The sequence below is a fragment of the Psammomys obesus genome, unplaced genomic scaffold (genome assembly GCF_907164565.1).
Source record: "Psammomys obesus unplaced genomic scaffold, mPsaObe1.curated_primary_1811, whole genome shotgun sequence".
Lineage (NCBI taxonomy): Eukaryota > Metazoa > Chordata > Mammalia > Rodentia > Muridae > Psammomys > Psammomys obesus.
Window position 1 is genome coordinate 12,452,276 of NW_026596109.1, and position 13,353 is coordinate 12,465,628.

Genomic DNA, 13,353 nt, shown 5'->3' on the forward strand with positions numbered 1-13,353 from the left:
AAGAAAGAAAGAAAGAAAGAAAGAAAGAAAGAAAGAAAGAAAGAAAGAAAGAAAGAAAGAAAGAAAGAAAGAAAGAAAGAAAGAAAGAGAAAAAGAAAAGCAACCATATAATATTACCTTTCTGTGAGCCCTGGTTTCCTCAGAGAACAACACCACCATCACACAGAAGTATTTTAAGCTCAAGATACTGTGCACTTGCTCATGCCAATGTGTGGAAGACTGAATATCAATGCGCTTATTCCAGATTTCTGAATGTGTGTTTTCTTTCTTTTCAGGTAACGCAGCTAGACCCCAATAAGTCATTATTAGAGGTAAACTTGTTCCCTCAAGAAACCCTTTTCCTTCAAGCAAAAGAGTAGACATGACTCAGCGATGGAACCAGCCACTCCTGACAAGCCAGCGGCACATGTCAAGAGATGGGCTCCTCACCGACCCACATACATGCTCGTCTGACTCAGTTCAGTGTCACACTTCTGCCTCTTGCAAGATTGCTGGAAAAAAATAATAAACATAGCTACTTAAAATTTCCCATCCACGAGTATGTGTTGCCCAGCCCTGATGACAGAGTACTGCAACTCCACTGCCCTCTCCCAACCCCTGCACTTTGCCCTTGTTTAATGACTAATGTACTGTTGAGTGTGAGTGATCCCGCAGAACTTGTGCCTCTTCCCCTCTATGTCTAGGACAGTTCTATCTCCCCTTGACATCAGGAGGCTGTCTGTGCTGTGTCTCACTGAGCCCGGGCCTTTATGTCCATTAACTGCATTTTAAGTTTGTCACATAATTTTAAAAGGCAGAGAGAGAAAAGTCAGATAGGACACTCTTGGCCTGGAGATTGGACACTTGGGGTAGAGGAGTAGATCATATACCTGACTCCTTTACTAAGATGTGAGGTGTTGGATAGAGGACCAATTGGACATATATGCTAGGTGTTTACATTCTGCTGTCATGGGCTCCATATTCCATCTTGGAGGCATTTGTTTGTTTCCTTGCAGCTTGGGAAACTATTCAAGTACCCAACATGTTGAAATAGTGTGCAAAGAGTGCTTGTACCGAGACTTTGCTAAAGGCCAGCTGTGGGAAGTGGTCCTTCAGCTTGAGTTGAAGCACTCAGAACTTCCTAAGTACCTGCTGCCAATTTGCTGGTGCATTAGTGTACACTGCACACAATTTTCTGTCCTGTCTTTTCTCTGCTACTTCATACATTTGGACCTTGTCAGTTGGTGGGGTGTTTGTTTCCTTTCTTTTAGGCTTTTGGAGACCAGAGCTCAGTGTGTAGCTCAGGGGCCTGGCCTCAAGCCTGCAGTAATCTGCTTTACTCTCCATGCACCAGGATTTCAGGCATGCGCCACAACACCTGGCCAGCAGTTGCTGTTTTAAACTCCTTGTCTATTGCCGAAATCTGATTGGCTGCCCTGGGGGCTCTCCTGCAGTAAGGGACTTGCTCTATAATTTTAGTTTCCGAATGTTTTAATATTAGCTATTGAATTTATATCCCAAATAAAAGGGATCTCATTCTTTGGCTAAAAATTCAGACTTCATATATTTAAGAGAACAGATTTGGGGCCTAGCCCAGAGTACATGTGTTGCCAGAATTGATAACGTAGTAATCTGGGATTTGATTTAGTAGATGTGTACTTTGTTAATGGACTTAAGGTTTGGGGTAGTTCATAAGAATATTATTTATAACGTCACAGTCACTTATTTTCTTTTAGTCATGAAATGTTCTCTATGGTGGTTCTTGTGTCATCTCTGGTCTTTATCCCAAAAGTTGGCCTCCCAGTCTGGTTCTTTTGTAAGTGTTTTTGGTGTGTTTCCTGGGTCCATTATGGGGTTCTGAGAAGACTTAACCAAAGCTGAAGATGTGTCTGCTCACTTTTCCCTCTACTCAGAAAATAGCCAGGAAAATTCACCTGTTTTCCTCTGATGCTCAGCCAAGAACATCCCCTGAAAACTCTTCTGAGGGATTGTTCCCAATCCCACGGCGCTTCATCTGCCAGCTGACTGAAGAGAAGGGAGCTCACTGTGAGGGGAGGTCCATCTAAGCATTTCTTCTCCAGCTCTACTCCTTCCTTCCTAACTGTGTGGTACCACAAGATGTCATTTCCGAAGCTGCAGCTGTGCTAGGGTACCAGCTCTTCTTTCTCCAGCCAGACCTAGTTCTATGTCTGCTGTGAGAAGCCACAGCCCTGAGCTCAAGCCATATCAGAAACAGCTGCCAGGGTGTGGACAGAGGTTTGAGAGAGGTCTCTGAACTCACTCTTATGTCTCACCTGTTCCTCTGGTTTGGACTTGGCTTCACTTTATGGTTCCCTACCGTCCCTGTTTACTTCTGTATACCAACATAGAGACTTTACCCTGAAACCAGTTTCTTGAGCATTATTAAATGTTACTTGAATGTGTGTGAAGTTGACAAGCCCTTTTTCAACCCTGCTGAGTCTAAGCTGCTCAGCGTCCTGAACTCCTGTCCTCTATGCCTGTTCGCTCCTGGCAGTCCAGTCGACTGGGCTCCAGAACAGGGCAGAGCATGTGTCATCCTCTCACGCAAGCTGTGTACTGAAGTGACTTGCTGTCACATGCAACCAGCAGTGTCTTCCACGGATCGTCTCAACCTTAGACCTCCCTTGAGATGTGCATCCCAGCCCCCGCACCCAGGGAGTGAGGCCGTCAGAGTATTCCCTCCACATTCCTTGCCCTGTTGCTTCTAGTGACCTCCAGGACGCTGTGTCGTTCCCCAGTCCTGGTCACTGTCCTGTGTTCTTGGATTAGCGTGTGTGTCTTTGAAGAGTGTGTTGAAAGGGGTTGAGGAAGCAATGCCAGTTTTCTGTTGCCTTTTAGCAGCTGCATCGTTTGGGGAGGCTTCTGGTTTAGAAGGCTACCGTGATCTGACCGTGGAGTTATGAGCCATACAGGTAGGTGCTTATCTGAATCAAGAGCATTCACAGCCGAGTCGGATGGGAACATTCTTGTGGAGTCTTGCTCATGCAAGGGGTTAGGAGTTAAGGTTTTGTAGGTTTTGTTTAGCCAGTAGAATTAAAAAAATTACTCTATAGTTGCATTAAAGCTGGATGTGCTGACCTGAGCAGGCTGGGAGGCTAGATTTCAGACTACAGAGCTCTGACACATTTCCTTATAAGGTACAGGAGAGAGTCTTACTTGTCTCCTTTTTCAGCATCACTGACTGACACCCTTCTGCCCATCCTGTTGAGTACCCAGTTCTAGATCCCACCAGTGGATGGGATACCGAATCCTAATTCAGTCCAGAAGCAACTTACTCAGGCATTTTTATGTAACCCTTCATACTCGTTTCTCACATGATCCTCTCAAATTCTTAGGAGGTCTTCCCATATGTGTGCACTTTAGCCCTAGCTATGTCATATAGTAGCTGTATGACCAGAAGGTGAGTAAACCTTTTCAACCTCTGTATCCTGACAACATTTGGATAGCACTCTGAAGTTCACCTCATCTTCCAGACTTGTGGTCAGTCTGCTGTGAGCAAGCCAAAGATAAAAGACAAGATGCTCAAAAGGTTAGGACTTGCCTAATGTCCCCAGCATCTGAGTAAAAGCATCAAGACTCAAGTCCTGGCCTCTTGCTTTTCGTTGTTCTATAGATTGTCTAAATTCACCCCAGGAATAGCAATCCTTTTTTATGTGAAAAGTTAAGTGTGCGTTCTTCCGTAAAGGGAATCTGCATCCATCATATTCTTACTGGGATCTGCTGCCTGACGAAGTCCAACAGCTGTCGTCTGTGTCAAGCAGACAGTGTCAGACTAACTGGGGGGTTAAAGCTGTGTTGCTCTCTGTTATCAAGCCACATTGTGTATCTAAGAGAAGCTCCCAAAGACGGAACCAGTTCTTTCTCTTGTCTTGAACATCCTTCTGCATTCAGTGTCTCCAGCTTTTCTCAAATAATCAGCTTTAAGAGACAATAAGAATCCTTACCACTTATACTGCTCCCCTCTACTGGTGGGGTGGGGGGTGTTGAGAAAGGGTTTCACTCACTATTTAACTCTGGCTGGCTCTCCAGGGGCTCACAGATCTGCCTGCCTCTGCCTCTGTGCTGAGATACAGGTGTGCTCCGCAACACCCAGCTCCTATTAAGTTTATCTGACAAGAATTACCATCAGAAGAAACCTTGTTCACCATTTGTTGGTTATGGTTCTTGATTTTTGCCAAGTAGTATTCCATGCCCAAGAGCCCAGGTGCAGAGCAACAACTACACTTAGCAGTTAGCACTGTGCCTTGGAGAGGCCACCTCACCTTCCTGGGCCACAGCTCTGGAGCTCTAGAAAGGGACATGCTAACAGTAACTTGTTCATAAGATCTTAGGAGTTGTTGGTGCGTTCACATAAAACATTTGGAGCAGTTACTCTCTGCCCTGCGGAGCCAGAAGATTATACTAGCAGTGCATGGTGGCCATGAGGCGTGGCAGTGTATTGGAAAGACACAGAAGGCAGAATAAAAAGAAGTGAGGAGCACCTGTATTCTAGAGCCCTGGGAAGGTGCAGTACAAACCTCACCTCACAGCAGCTCTGCGCGTAGATGTTCTAAACTTTCCTCGTGCAGCAGAGTGCATTAAGAGGCAGGGCAGAGCTCCTGCCTTGGACTCCCAGCCCCTGCCCATCTGCAGCAGAGCAGGGCTGCCTTCAAGGGAAGCACAACCACAGTCTCAAGACCCGGGGAGTCAAGTGCTGGGTGCTAGAAAAAGAAAGGCCGTGCTCCTGCTAGACAGTTTGGCTCTACATATGATTCACTCTAAAAGTTCCAAGCTCTACTCTCACATGGAAATGTGTCAGAAGCCAGGACTTAAGCAGTATTAAATGCATATGGGACCCTCAAATCCACTTATTAATCCTTTGTTCTACCACAATGTCTTCCCTTCAGAGTTTGGTCATCTCATTAGGATTATAAAGTGATATCCTAGCTGGTCCCCGTTTCTCCAGTCCCTTCTCTTCTACACCCTTCTCCACACCACTGCCAAACACTTGTCTCACCCTGTCGTCCTTGCATCTGACCTCTCAAAGGCTTCCCTGTGCCCTCAAAATAAAACCCTAAGTCATGGTTTGCATTTAAACCCCTGTTGTCTTCCCTACCTCCTTTCCTACCTGTGCCTCCAGTCCTACCCTCAATACATTCTGATTTCAGCAGTTTTCCTGAGTGTGCCAGCTTTCTGTCGTCTTTGGCCTTGCACAGTGCTGCCTTCATAGACTACCAGCCTCCATTCTTCACTTTGTGTGCTGACTCTACTTCCTCCCACACGTGTTCTGCACCGCTGCCTCACTCCCTCGCACCATAGCTGGATGCCTGTGCTGAGAGTCTTCAGCCCGATGCTGCCCTTTTCATAGAGCTATGTCTTTCTAAACCAGAATTGAGTTCTGACCTCCTTCCTCACCCCCAAAAGACCAGGATCACTTCATGTCTTCAAGACCTAGCCAAGTGACCAGCATACAACACACACTCTAACTGGGAATATATTGACTGAATGTGACCAGAGATACTGGCATCAAAGTTCTAAAAGTTGGTCACTTCCATCCCTGGCCTCTAGCTCAGCTAGTAATGTTGAAAGGCCAAGAAAGTATATCTTGATCTTTATTTCCAGGACCATCCAGGGGTCTGGCACCGTGTAGGTGTGTACCTGGTGGTTACTGAAGCAAAGCCAGCTGTTTACTGAGGAAAGAGAAAAGGAAAGGAAATGGTATTGAATCCCTAGGGAAGCCCTACTCAGTTGCTACGCTGCCCTTCCGCATCACCCTCAGACCCAACCCATGAGCTTGACACTATCAGTATCCTTATTTATAGTTCTAAAAACGAAGGCTTGGAGAGCTCAGTCACTCTCCAGAGACATGTAACTAACAGGGAGAGGAATGGGCTTCTGTGGCCCCACACGTGCCCTGAGCCCACTCCTGTGAGGCCCCTCTCTGGCTGCTTCAGCCCGTGGACCTTGAGAGCCGCAGGTAGGCCAGCATTAGTTAGTCCTTTCTGTCCCGCACGCCCTCAGGGGTGGAGGATCACTCTTCACCCAGTCTGTTCCAGCTTTGTTTAAGGAGTAAGCTCCCTGACAGTGGAGTCAGTGACCTGTACTGCCCAGCACAGGCCACTTACTATGTAGGTGCTTGACAGGCAACTTTCGATAGTAGAAGGGCCACGTAAACATTGTCTATTATGTGCCACACATTGTGAGAGTTATTAGCACTAACTCATTTGTTCTTTGCATTGTTTTCTTCACTGATGCTCAAACTAAGACCCAGGAGATTAGGTCATCTGTTCAAGGTCACACATAACCAGTAAACCAAGGAGCCATATCACACACAGGCCATTTGTCTTCGGATCTTAGGCCAATACTGCGCTGCTTCTCCAGTGAGTTCCTGGAACCCACAGCACAACTCAGGAGCCTCTTCTAATCCCTGTGTTTCCCTGGCAGAGCAGGTATCATGGTACTGTGGTTATTTACACAGAGGTCTCTTCCACTGGACTGTAACAGGACCACACCTGAGCGGTCTGGCACAGGGCGTTGACAGAAAATGTTACAAATGAACCACAAACTACTCCATGAGGAATAATATCCAGCCCCTGCTCCATTCACTGATGAACTAAGAGGCAGAACAGCAGAAGTCTCTGAGCCTCTGTACTCTATACCTAACCTATGCTTGGGCCTGCCTCCATGGCAAGTGTTTGTTCCAAAATGTTTCGCCACACCAGCACTTATGTACTACTTAAGTGTCCCTTGTCATATGGAAAGGACACTAGCCTTGGCCTACCCATTCATTGAAACCTTACAAACTCGATCCTCAGCCTCTACCCTTAACCTGCAATGCCCAGACAGGAGTGGTATGGAACCACCAATGTCAGTGCTAAAGACTTCCCAGAACTATGGGAACCCCTCCCCCATGCTCGAGAGTCAAAACTGCTTCTTGGGTAAGTCCCATTGGAGAGCATGGCCAACCTGGCAGGCTGAGATTTCAGAGTTAGCCAAGGGAGGAATCCACACCATCAAGATGGAGCCCACCTTCTAGACACAGGTGTCCAGGCCCTGCAAATGTTACCTGCCTCCCGTGGGCACACACTAGTAACATTTGCATAAGGCTTTTCTGACAAGTTAACAACAGGAAGCCTTACTGAAACTTTTCTCTATGTTTTGGGGGTCAGAAGAAGCAGCCAAGAGCTTGCTGTATTTCCACAGGTGAGTGCCAAGGACTTTGTTGAACATCCATTTAGAAACCATTGTCTTCGTCATTGGTCCTTAGCTCAGAACATTATACTATAGATGGAGAAACTGAGGCCCAGAGCAATGACTAACTTATCTAAGGTCTCTGTTACGCCTTTACCCATAGCAAATGTCAGTGAGGAGCTGGCCTGCATAGCTGCCGCTTCCATGCTTCAGTTTCTTCGTGCTATAGGAGAGTATAGGCAAAATGAAGAGCATGCTTGCTTGCATAAAAGTGGTTCTGCTCTATGGGGATCTCTTAACGACTCGACTCCGGTGTGAGCTCCCACATAGAAGCCCTGAGAACATGCTAAAAGTAAGCTTCCCAAATTGCTTGGAGCGATCCTTGGCTCTTCTGCCCCTTCTTTGCTTGTGTGGCAAGGATGCTTTGTGTTTTTGTATTCTGGTTAATGTAACCTCCAGAACATGATGCGTGAAGCAGGTGGGGGGAAGGAGAGGGAGGGACAGAGGAAGAAAGAGAGAGAGAGAGAGAGACCTTGAACAGTCAGGGTATGCTGAGGTCATTCAGCCATGCCAATCCATGTGAATTTGGGTTCTGGGGGAGAAATTTTGAGATTAGGTTTCAAAATCAGAGGCACCTGAGACCGAGTTCTTTCCATTTCCAGATCCCAGATGCCCAGTCTTTCTTCTCATGGAGATAAACAGTGCTGAGAAGAAAACAGTTTTCCCTCACAGTGCCGCCTACTACTAATTCCCATGTGTCATCACTAAGAAGCACTTCATACTAGCTACTTCTTTTTGGTAACATTGTGATAAAGTATGATACGATAAAATCATGACAGCATGGCAACTTAGAGAAGAAAGGGTTTTTTTTTTTTTTAACATACAGTTCCAGGGTGGATACAGTCCATCCAGACTTCCCTAAGGCATTGCAACAGGCATCTGAAGTAGCCTACCAGTCAAGAAGCAGTGAGGTCACATTTCATCCATACACAGGAAACAGAGAGAAGGAGCCTTAACCCCTCCTCTAGCAAGGCTTCTCCCTCTGAATAGTGCCACCCCAAGAAGCAGGAGGGGGGTTATTTATCATTCAGACCATCACAGGCTTTAAGTAAATTGTACTACTGAATGCTTAACAGAAGTATTACTTTACACTCATTTTACAGAGGAGGTGTGATAAATGCAAACAAGACTCCAGTCCATTTCCCTGCTGAGCCCTGACTGTGATCACTGGTGCTAAAAAGATTGAAGGAGTGCCAGATGCTTAACCAGCAGTGAAAACAAAGTATGGCCAGTCTACCAAAGAAATGGGTTCAAAACACTGAGGGAAGTGTCCCTTCTTCCATGCTAGCTCAGGGGACTGGAGTGACGAACCAATCTCTGATCTTAAACAAGGGTTCTCAGCCATCGCACACCAGCAGGATCACTTCTCTTTTCAGTTCCCTCTGGTAGAGGTTGGAGATGACAACAGTTGATTATGTGGTTTCAGAGAGACATTTGAGAACCCCACCCCCAAGAGTCAGCATGCGCCACGCTTTGGCCCCCCACAAGAGACAGTTGAGGCTGAAATGGAAGGAAACCTGGAGAGAAAGAGCAACATGTTGGCATCTGTAATAGCTAATACTGGACATGGGGCTCCAAATCGGAAATGGATGGGTCTGGCAGGCCCTGAGAAAGTTGGGAAACTAGAAGCTGCCTGGGTCCGAACAGCCACATTGTGTGACCCAACAGGGAAAGGGGTTGGAGGTCAGAGTTAGAAATAAGGAGGAATGAAAGCAGACAGGAGAAGGGTGACCTGCTGGTGCCCTGGCCTTCCACTCTCCAAATCCCTCCCTCCCTCTTCAGTTTGATGTCCCACATGCTACAGGCTGAGGGTTCTTGACAACCAGCAGCTCCTTGCTGCGCTCTGAAGAAAGGTCTGGGCAGATCTGACCCAGGACCTCTGTGTGGTGTGGTGTGGTGTGGTGGCCTGGGAGCTTCCGCCTCCAGGCCTTCTGACACAGTGGCTGGAAGGCCAGCCCAGGGAGGGCTGGCGACTCTCACAAGTCAGGCATGTCTGTGGCAGGGTAGTGCAGCAGCCTTTACACCCGGAATTTTTGACTCAGCTGGTCAAAGACTCCAATCAGAGAAACTTGGACCAGACTCTAGGTCCAGAGGCTCCTCCTGTTACCTATTTCTCCCTTGAATTCCCCTTTCTGGGGCTAGAGAGATGGCTCAGTGGTTAAGAGCATTGTCTGCTCTTCAAAAGGACCCAGGTTCAATTTCCAGCACCCACATAGCAGCTGACAACTGTCTGTACCACCAGTTCCACAACCAGAAGGGCTCTGACACCTTCACACATAAAATAAAATTAAATAAATTTTTTAAAAAAATCCCCCTTTCTGCTCTGCCTAAGTATCACAGCCAACAGCTCTAAGCTGGGCTTGGAATCCAACTCCTGAGGACTGGTCCCTCCCTCAAGTCTAAGAGGACATGCAAATCACCTGGATATTTCTACCTCTTATCTCCTCCCCTTTGCCTGGTTAGTTCCAGGTATCAAAAAACTTTGAGAACTAATTTGAAAACTTTACATGTAAGAGACTAAGAGCAAGGATAGTCCCAAGATGAAGATAGTTAGTGACTTTCTTAAGTTCATGTCATTAGATGTAATAGATGAAAAGGTCCTGTTCAAAGGATACATGTTTAGGAAACAATATTGGGGGGAATGATGACTCTTACAAAAAAAAAAAAAAATCACCATTAGAAATAAAGTCACTGCGTGCTGGGTGAAAACGGCCTTGTTATAACATGCACAATCTCCATTTATAACCACAGGTTCTCCCCGGCAGTGGTGGCACCAGGGGAGGGGAGGGCACAGAGGCAGGCAGATCTCAGTTCCAGGCTAGCCTACTCTAGAGAAGGAGTTCCAAGACAGCCAGGGCTACACAGATAACCCTACTGAGAGCGAGAAGGAGAGAGAGGTTCCAATTTTTATTTTATTCTAATTAGATTTGAAATTCACAAAATGTTGATTTAGATTAGAAGAAGAAAAATCTGGGAGTGGAAGCATGTCCTTCCTGCCCTCTCAAATATTATACAACAGCCAGGTGACTGAGGCCAGGGAGACACAACTGCTGAAGCCAGAAGGTCACCCGAGATGCCAGTGTGTTTGTGGTCAGTGGGGTCAGCAGACCACGACAGTCCTTACAAACGTCACACTTTCCATAACAGATAATTCAACTGAACTATAGAAAGGTACATAATGAAAAGAGCTAATGGTAAAAATATAGGTAATAAATGATTTTAGAAGTTTAAAACTGGAAAGTCCTTAAGATACTGTAAACACACACCATTTATAAATTAACATGTATGACTTCCTTTTTTAAAATAAGTTTAAAATCCCAGGACAGTAATAGCAAAACCAGTGGCCCAAAGAGTAGAGAAACACAGTCAAACACAGGCAGAAACACAGCCGAGTAGAGAAACACAGACAGAAGGGGGTAGGGGCGGGGTGCTGCCGCCGCCTTTCCTGTGCACATAGCTACTGAGCTGAGAGCAAACAGGGTTTCTCTGTGTAGCCTTGACTGTCCTGGAACTCACTGTAGACCAGGCCAGCCTTGAACTCACAGAGATCCACCTGCCTCTGCCTCCGTGAGTACTGGGATTAAAGGCGTCCACACCCCACCAGCTCTAATTCTTATAAAGGATGTATGCAGTTTATTGTAAAACAAACCACAGTGACTAAGACATAAAGAAAAAAAAAAGCTAAGGGAATGTAAATTGAAGTGCCAGTGAGATGGTGCTTTTCTTGCTTAAATTAACAAAGATTAAAAAGATCCCAAGATGAATCTGTTGAGCACCTTGCCTGCCACAGCCTTTTCTGGAGGCTGTTTGACAGGTAGCTATCAAAGACCTTAAAAAAAGAAAGCCTCTGATCACTCGATCTTATTTCTACTAATTTATCCTAAGGAAATAATTGGTCACATTCACAAAGGATGCTCATGATAGCAGAGTTATTAGAGCATACAGTGGAGACCAACTATAAAAAAAAAAAACTGGCTAAATAAGATACAACAATATAACTGAATGTTTTTAATTTTAAAAGATTATATGCATTGATTATTATGAAAAAAAATACTTATATTTGTAGACAAAGTGCATAATCTGGTAAATGAGCACACAGAAAGTTTACAAAAATATGTACCAAACTACATTCTGCTAAAATTTCTAAAGTGTTTACTTTATGAGAAGAAGCGCTGGCAGTGTCCACTTGGGAAGCCTGAGGCTCACCTCCAGTGCCGCTTCAGGAAGCCCCTTGCACAGCCGCTGTTCTCACTGTGAGGTCAGCGGCTGGCCTAGTTGACCAGTGAGCTCCGTGAGAACACATTAACTAATGAAGCTCTGCTCCTCAGAGCCTGGTACATACTAGGGGCTCAACAAACGCTGTTACCGCGCGGCCAGATTCTCGGGTTTCCTTGAAGAACTGGTGAACTTAATGAACTCAGACCTAAAAGACCCCACCCCACCCCATGTTATGGCCGGAAATGAGGTGAGACAAGGAGCAAAGGCTGGTTGGACCTGCACTTCTTTCTTAGGGCTGAGCAACCTGGTGGCCCCAGGCGCCTCCCTGCTCTGAATTTCGAGGGCCACTCGGGGCTGAAGTGGACCACTGCACTTCCCACAAGCACTCTGTGCTAAGCAACACAGGCCACACCTTAGCTGAGCCTTGAGACCTTGGGCAGGGGCTTCTCCCTTGCAGGGCTTGCCCAAGGAGGCAGTGCGGGGCGGCGGCGACGGCTGGAGCTTGCTGTGGGCCCTCCCGCCACTCTGCACCATGCAGAGGTTCCTCCTTCGCTGCAGCTGGCCCGTCCACCTGCTCCTTGAGTAAGGCGCCCAGCGCCCTTTTGCTAAGGGCGAGCCTCAGGCAGAACCCAGAAATCTGCAGGCCACTGGCTAGGGGTGGGCCCTCCACGCTTGGAGTTTGCGCTCCTCTGCATCGCCTTCCAGCTAGGAATTGGTTTCTCACCTGAAAAGCGAGATAATAGGACCTAATAGAGGAAGATGGAACTCTGCAAATCACTGCAGAGAAAGTGCAAGGCGCTGGACCCCTCACAGGAAGAACACGCAAAAGCCCAGAGGCGCAGTGGGCGGCGTGGTTCCTTGTTTTGTTTCCAAACTCCGAAGTTGTGTGGTTTCCTTGGCCCTAGCCTAGGCCCGATCAAGGGCCATTTCAACGGAAACACAGCAAACGCGGCCGCCTTTCCCCCCGTTGGCGCTGGGCTCGCACGACGGAGAATCTTAATCAGCGAGACTGGAGGAAAATGTCTCGTCTCGTGTGCTGGCGTCCACGCCTGCGTCCACGCGGGCACAGGGGCCGCTCTGGTTCGACCAGCGCCTGTCAGGCAAGCCTGCCTTCCCAAGGCGCCTTCTCCTTCCTCCACCTTCCCAGGTGAAGAGTTTGAGCCAAACCAACGGAATCCAGAGAAGGGGTCTGTGCGGGAGGGGCAACTCCGTCCCGGAGCCACCGGTTTGGGGATAATTACTTTTAATGTCAGAAAGATTTAGTTTAATATCATCTCTATTAGGCTGCCGGGAGGGTAATTAAACGGGACGCGTCGCAGCCGGCAAACAGATGGCGTCTGCCTGCTCCGAGGCCGCAGGCAAACAGCGCAAAAGTCAACGCTTCCCAGGTCCCCCACCGGCACCCTCGGCCCTCTCCTCGTCAGCAGTCCAGAATCCCCACTCCGGGCCCCCGACCCAACAGCAGCCGGGTCCCCGCCCGGGCCCTCCCTCTGGGCCTGTGCTGTTGAGTGGCTGTGAGGGATGTGGGGGGGGGGGGGGGGGGGGGAGGTGACCGGAGAGGAAGGGCGTGGAGGAGTGCTCGGCTGGGCGCACGGCCCTCCCCACCCGCGAGCTCCAGAGCCGAGCCGGGACCTTCTGAAAGCGCGACTTGGGCCCTCGCTGCCAGCCACTTCACTGGGAGAGGAGGGCCTGGGCCTCCTCCGCCCGGGTGCCGGCAGGCGGGGAGCGGCTGGGGCTCCGTGCCCGAGGCCTGGCCCAACACCGCCCGGGGACGCGCTCCGTGCCTAGTGTGCAGACTCACGGCGTAGGACCCGGCGGGCGTCTGGGTGTGAGGTCACTCACCGAGCGCTAGTGCCCGCAGGCGAACAAGCTCACGAGAGCCTACTGCGAAGTCAAATTCTGAAA

General features: G+C 48.1%; 1 protein-coding gene across 1 annotated transcript in view; it reads left to right on the forward strand.

Annotated features, from left to right (window-relative positions):
- The window catches only part of Faf1 (Fas associated factor 1), a 284,522-nt gene extending 283,991 nt beyond the window's left edge, over nt 1–531 (forward strand). Inside the window, exon 19 of the mRNA XM_055629006.1 lies at nt 276–531. Coding sequence (XP_055484981.1) covers nt 276–359 — 84 coding nt within the window. The 3' untranslated portion in view covers nt 360–531. The remainder of the gene's footprint in view (nt 1–275) is intronic.
- The last annotated feature ends 12,822 nt before the right edge of the window (nt 532–13,353 follow it).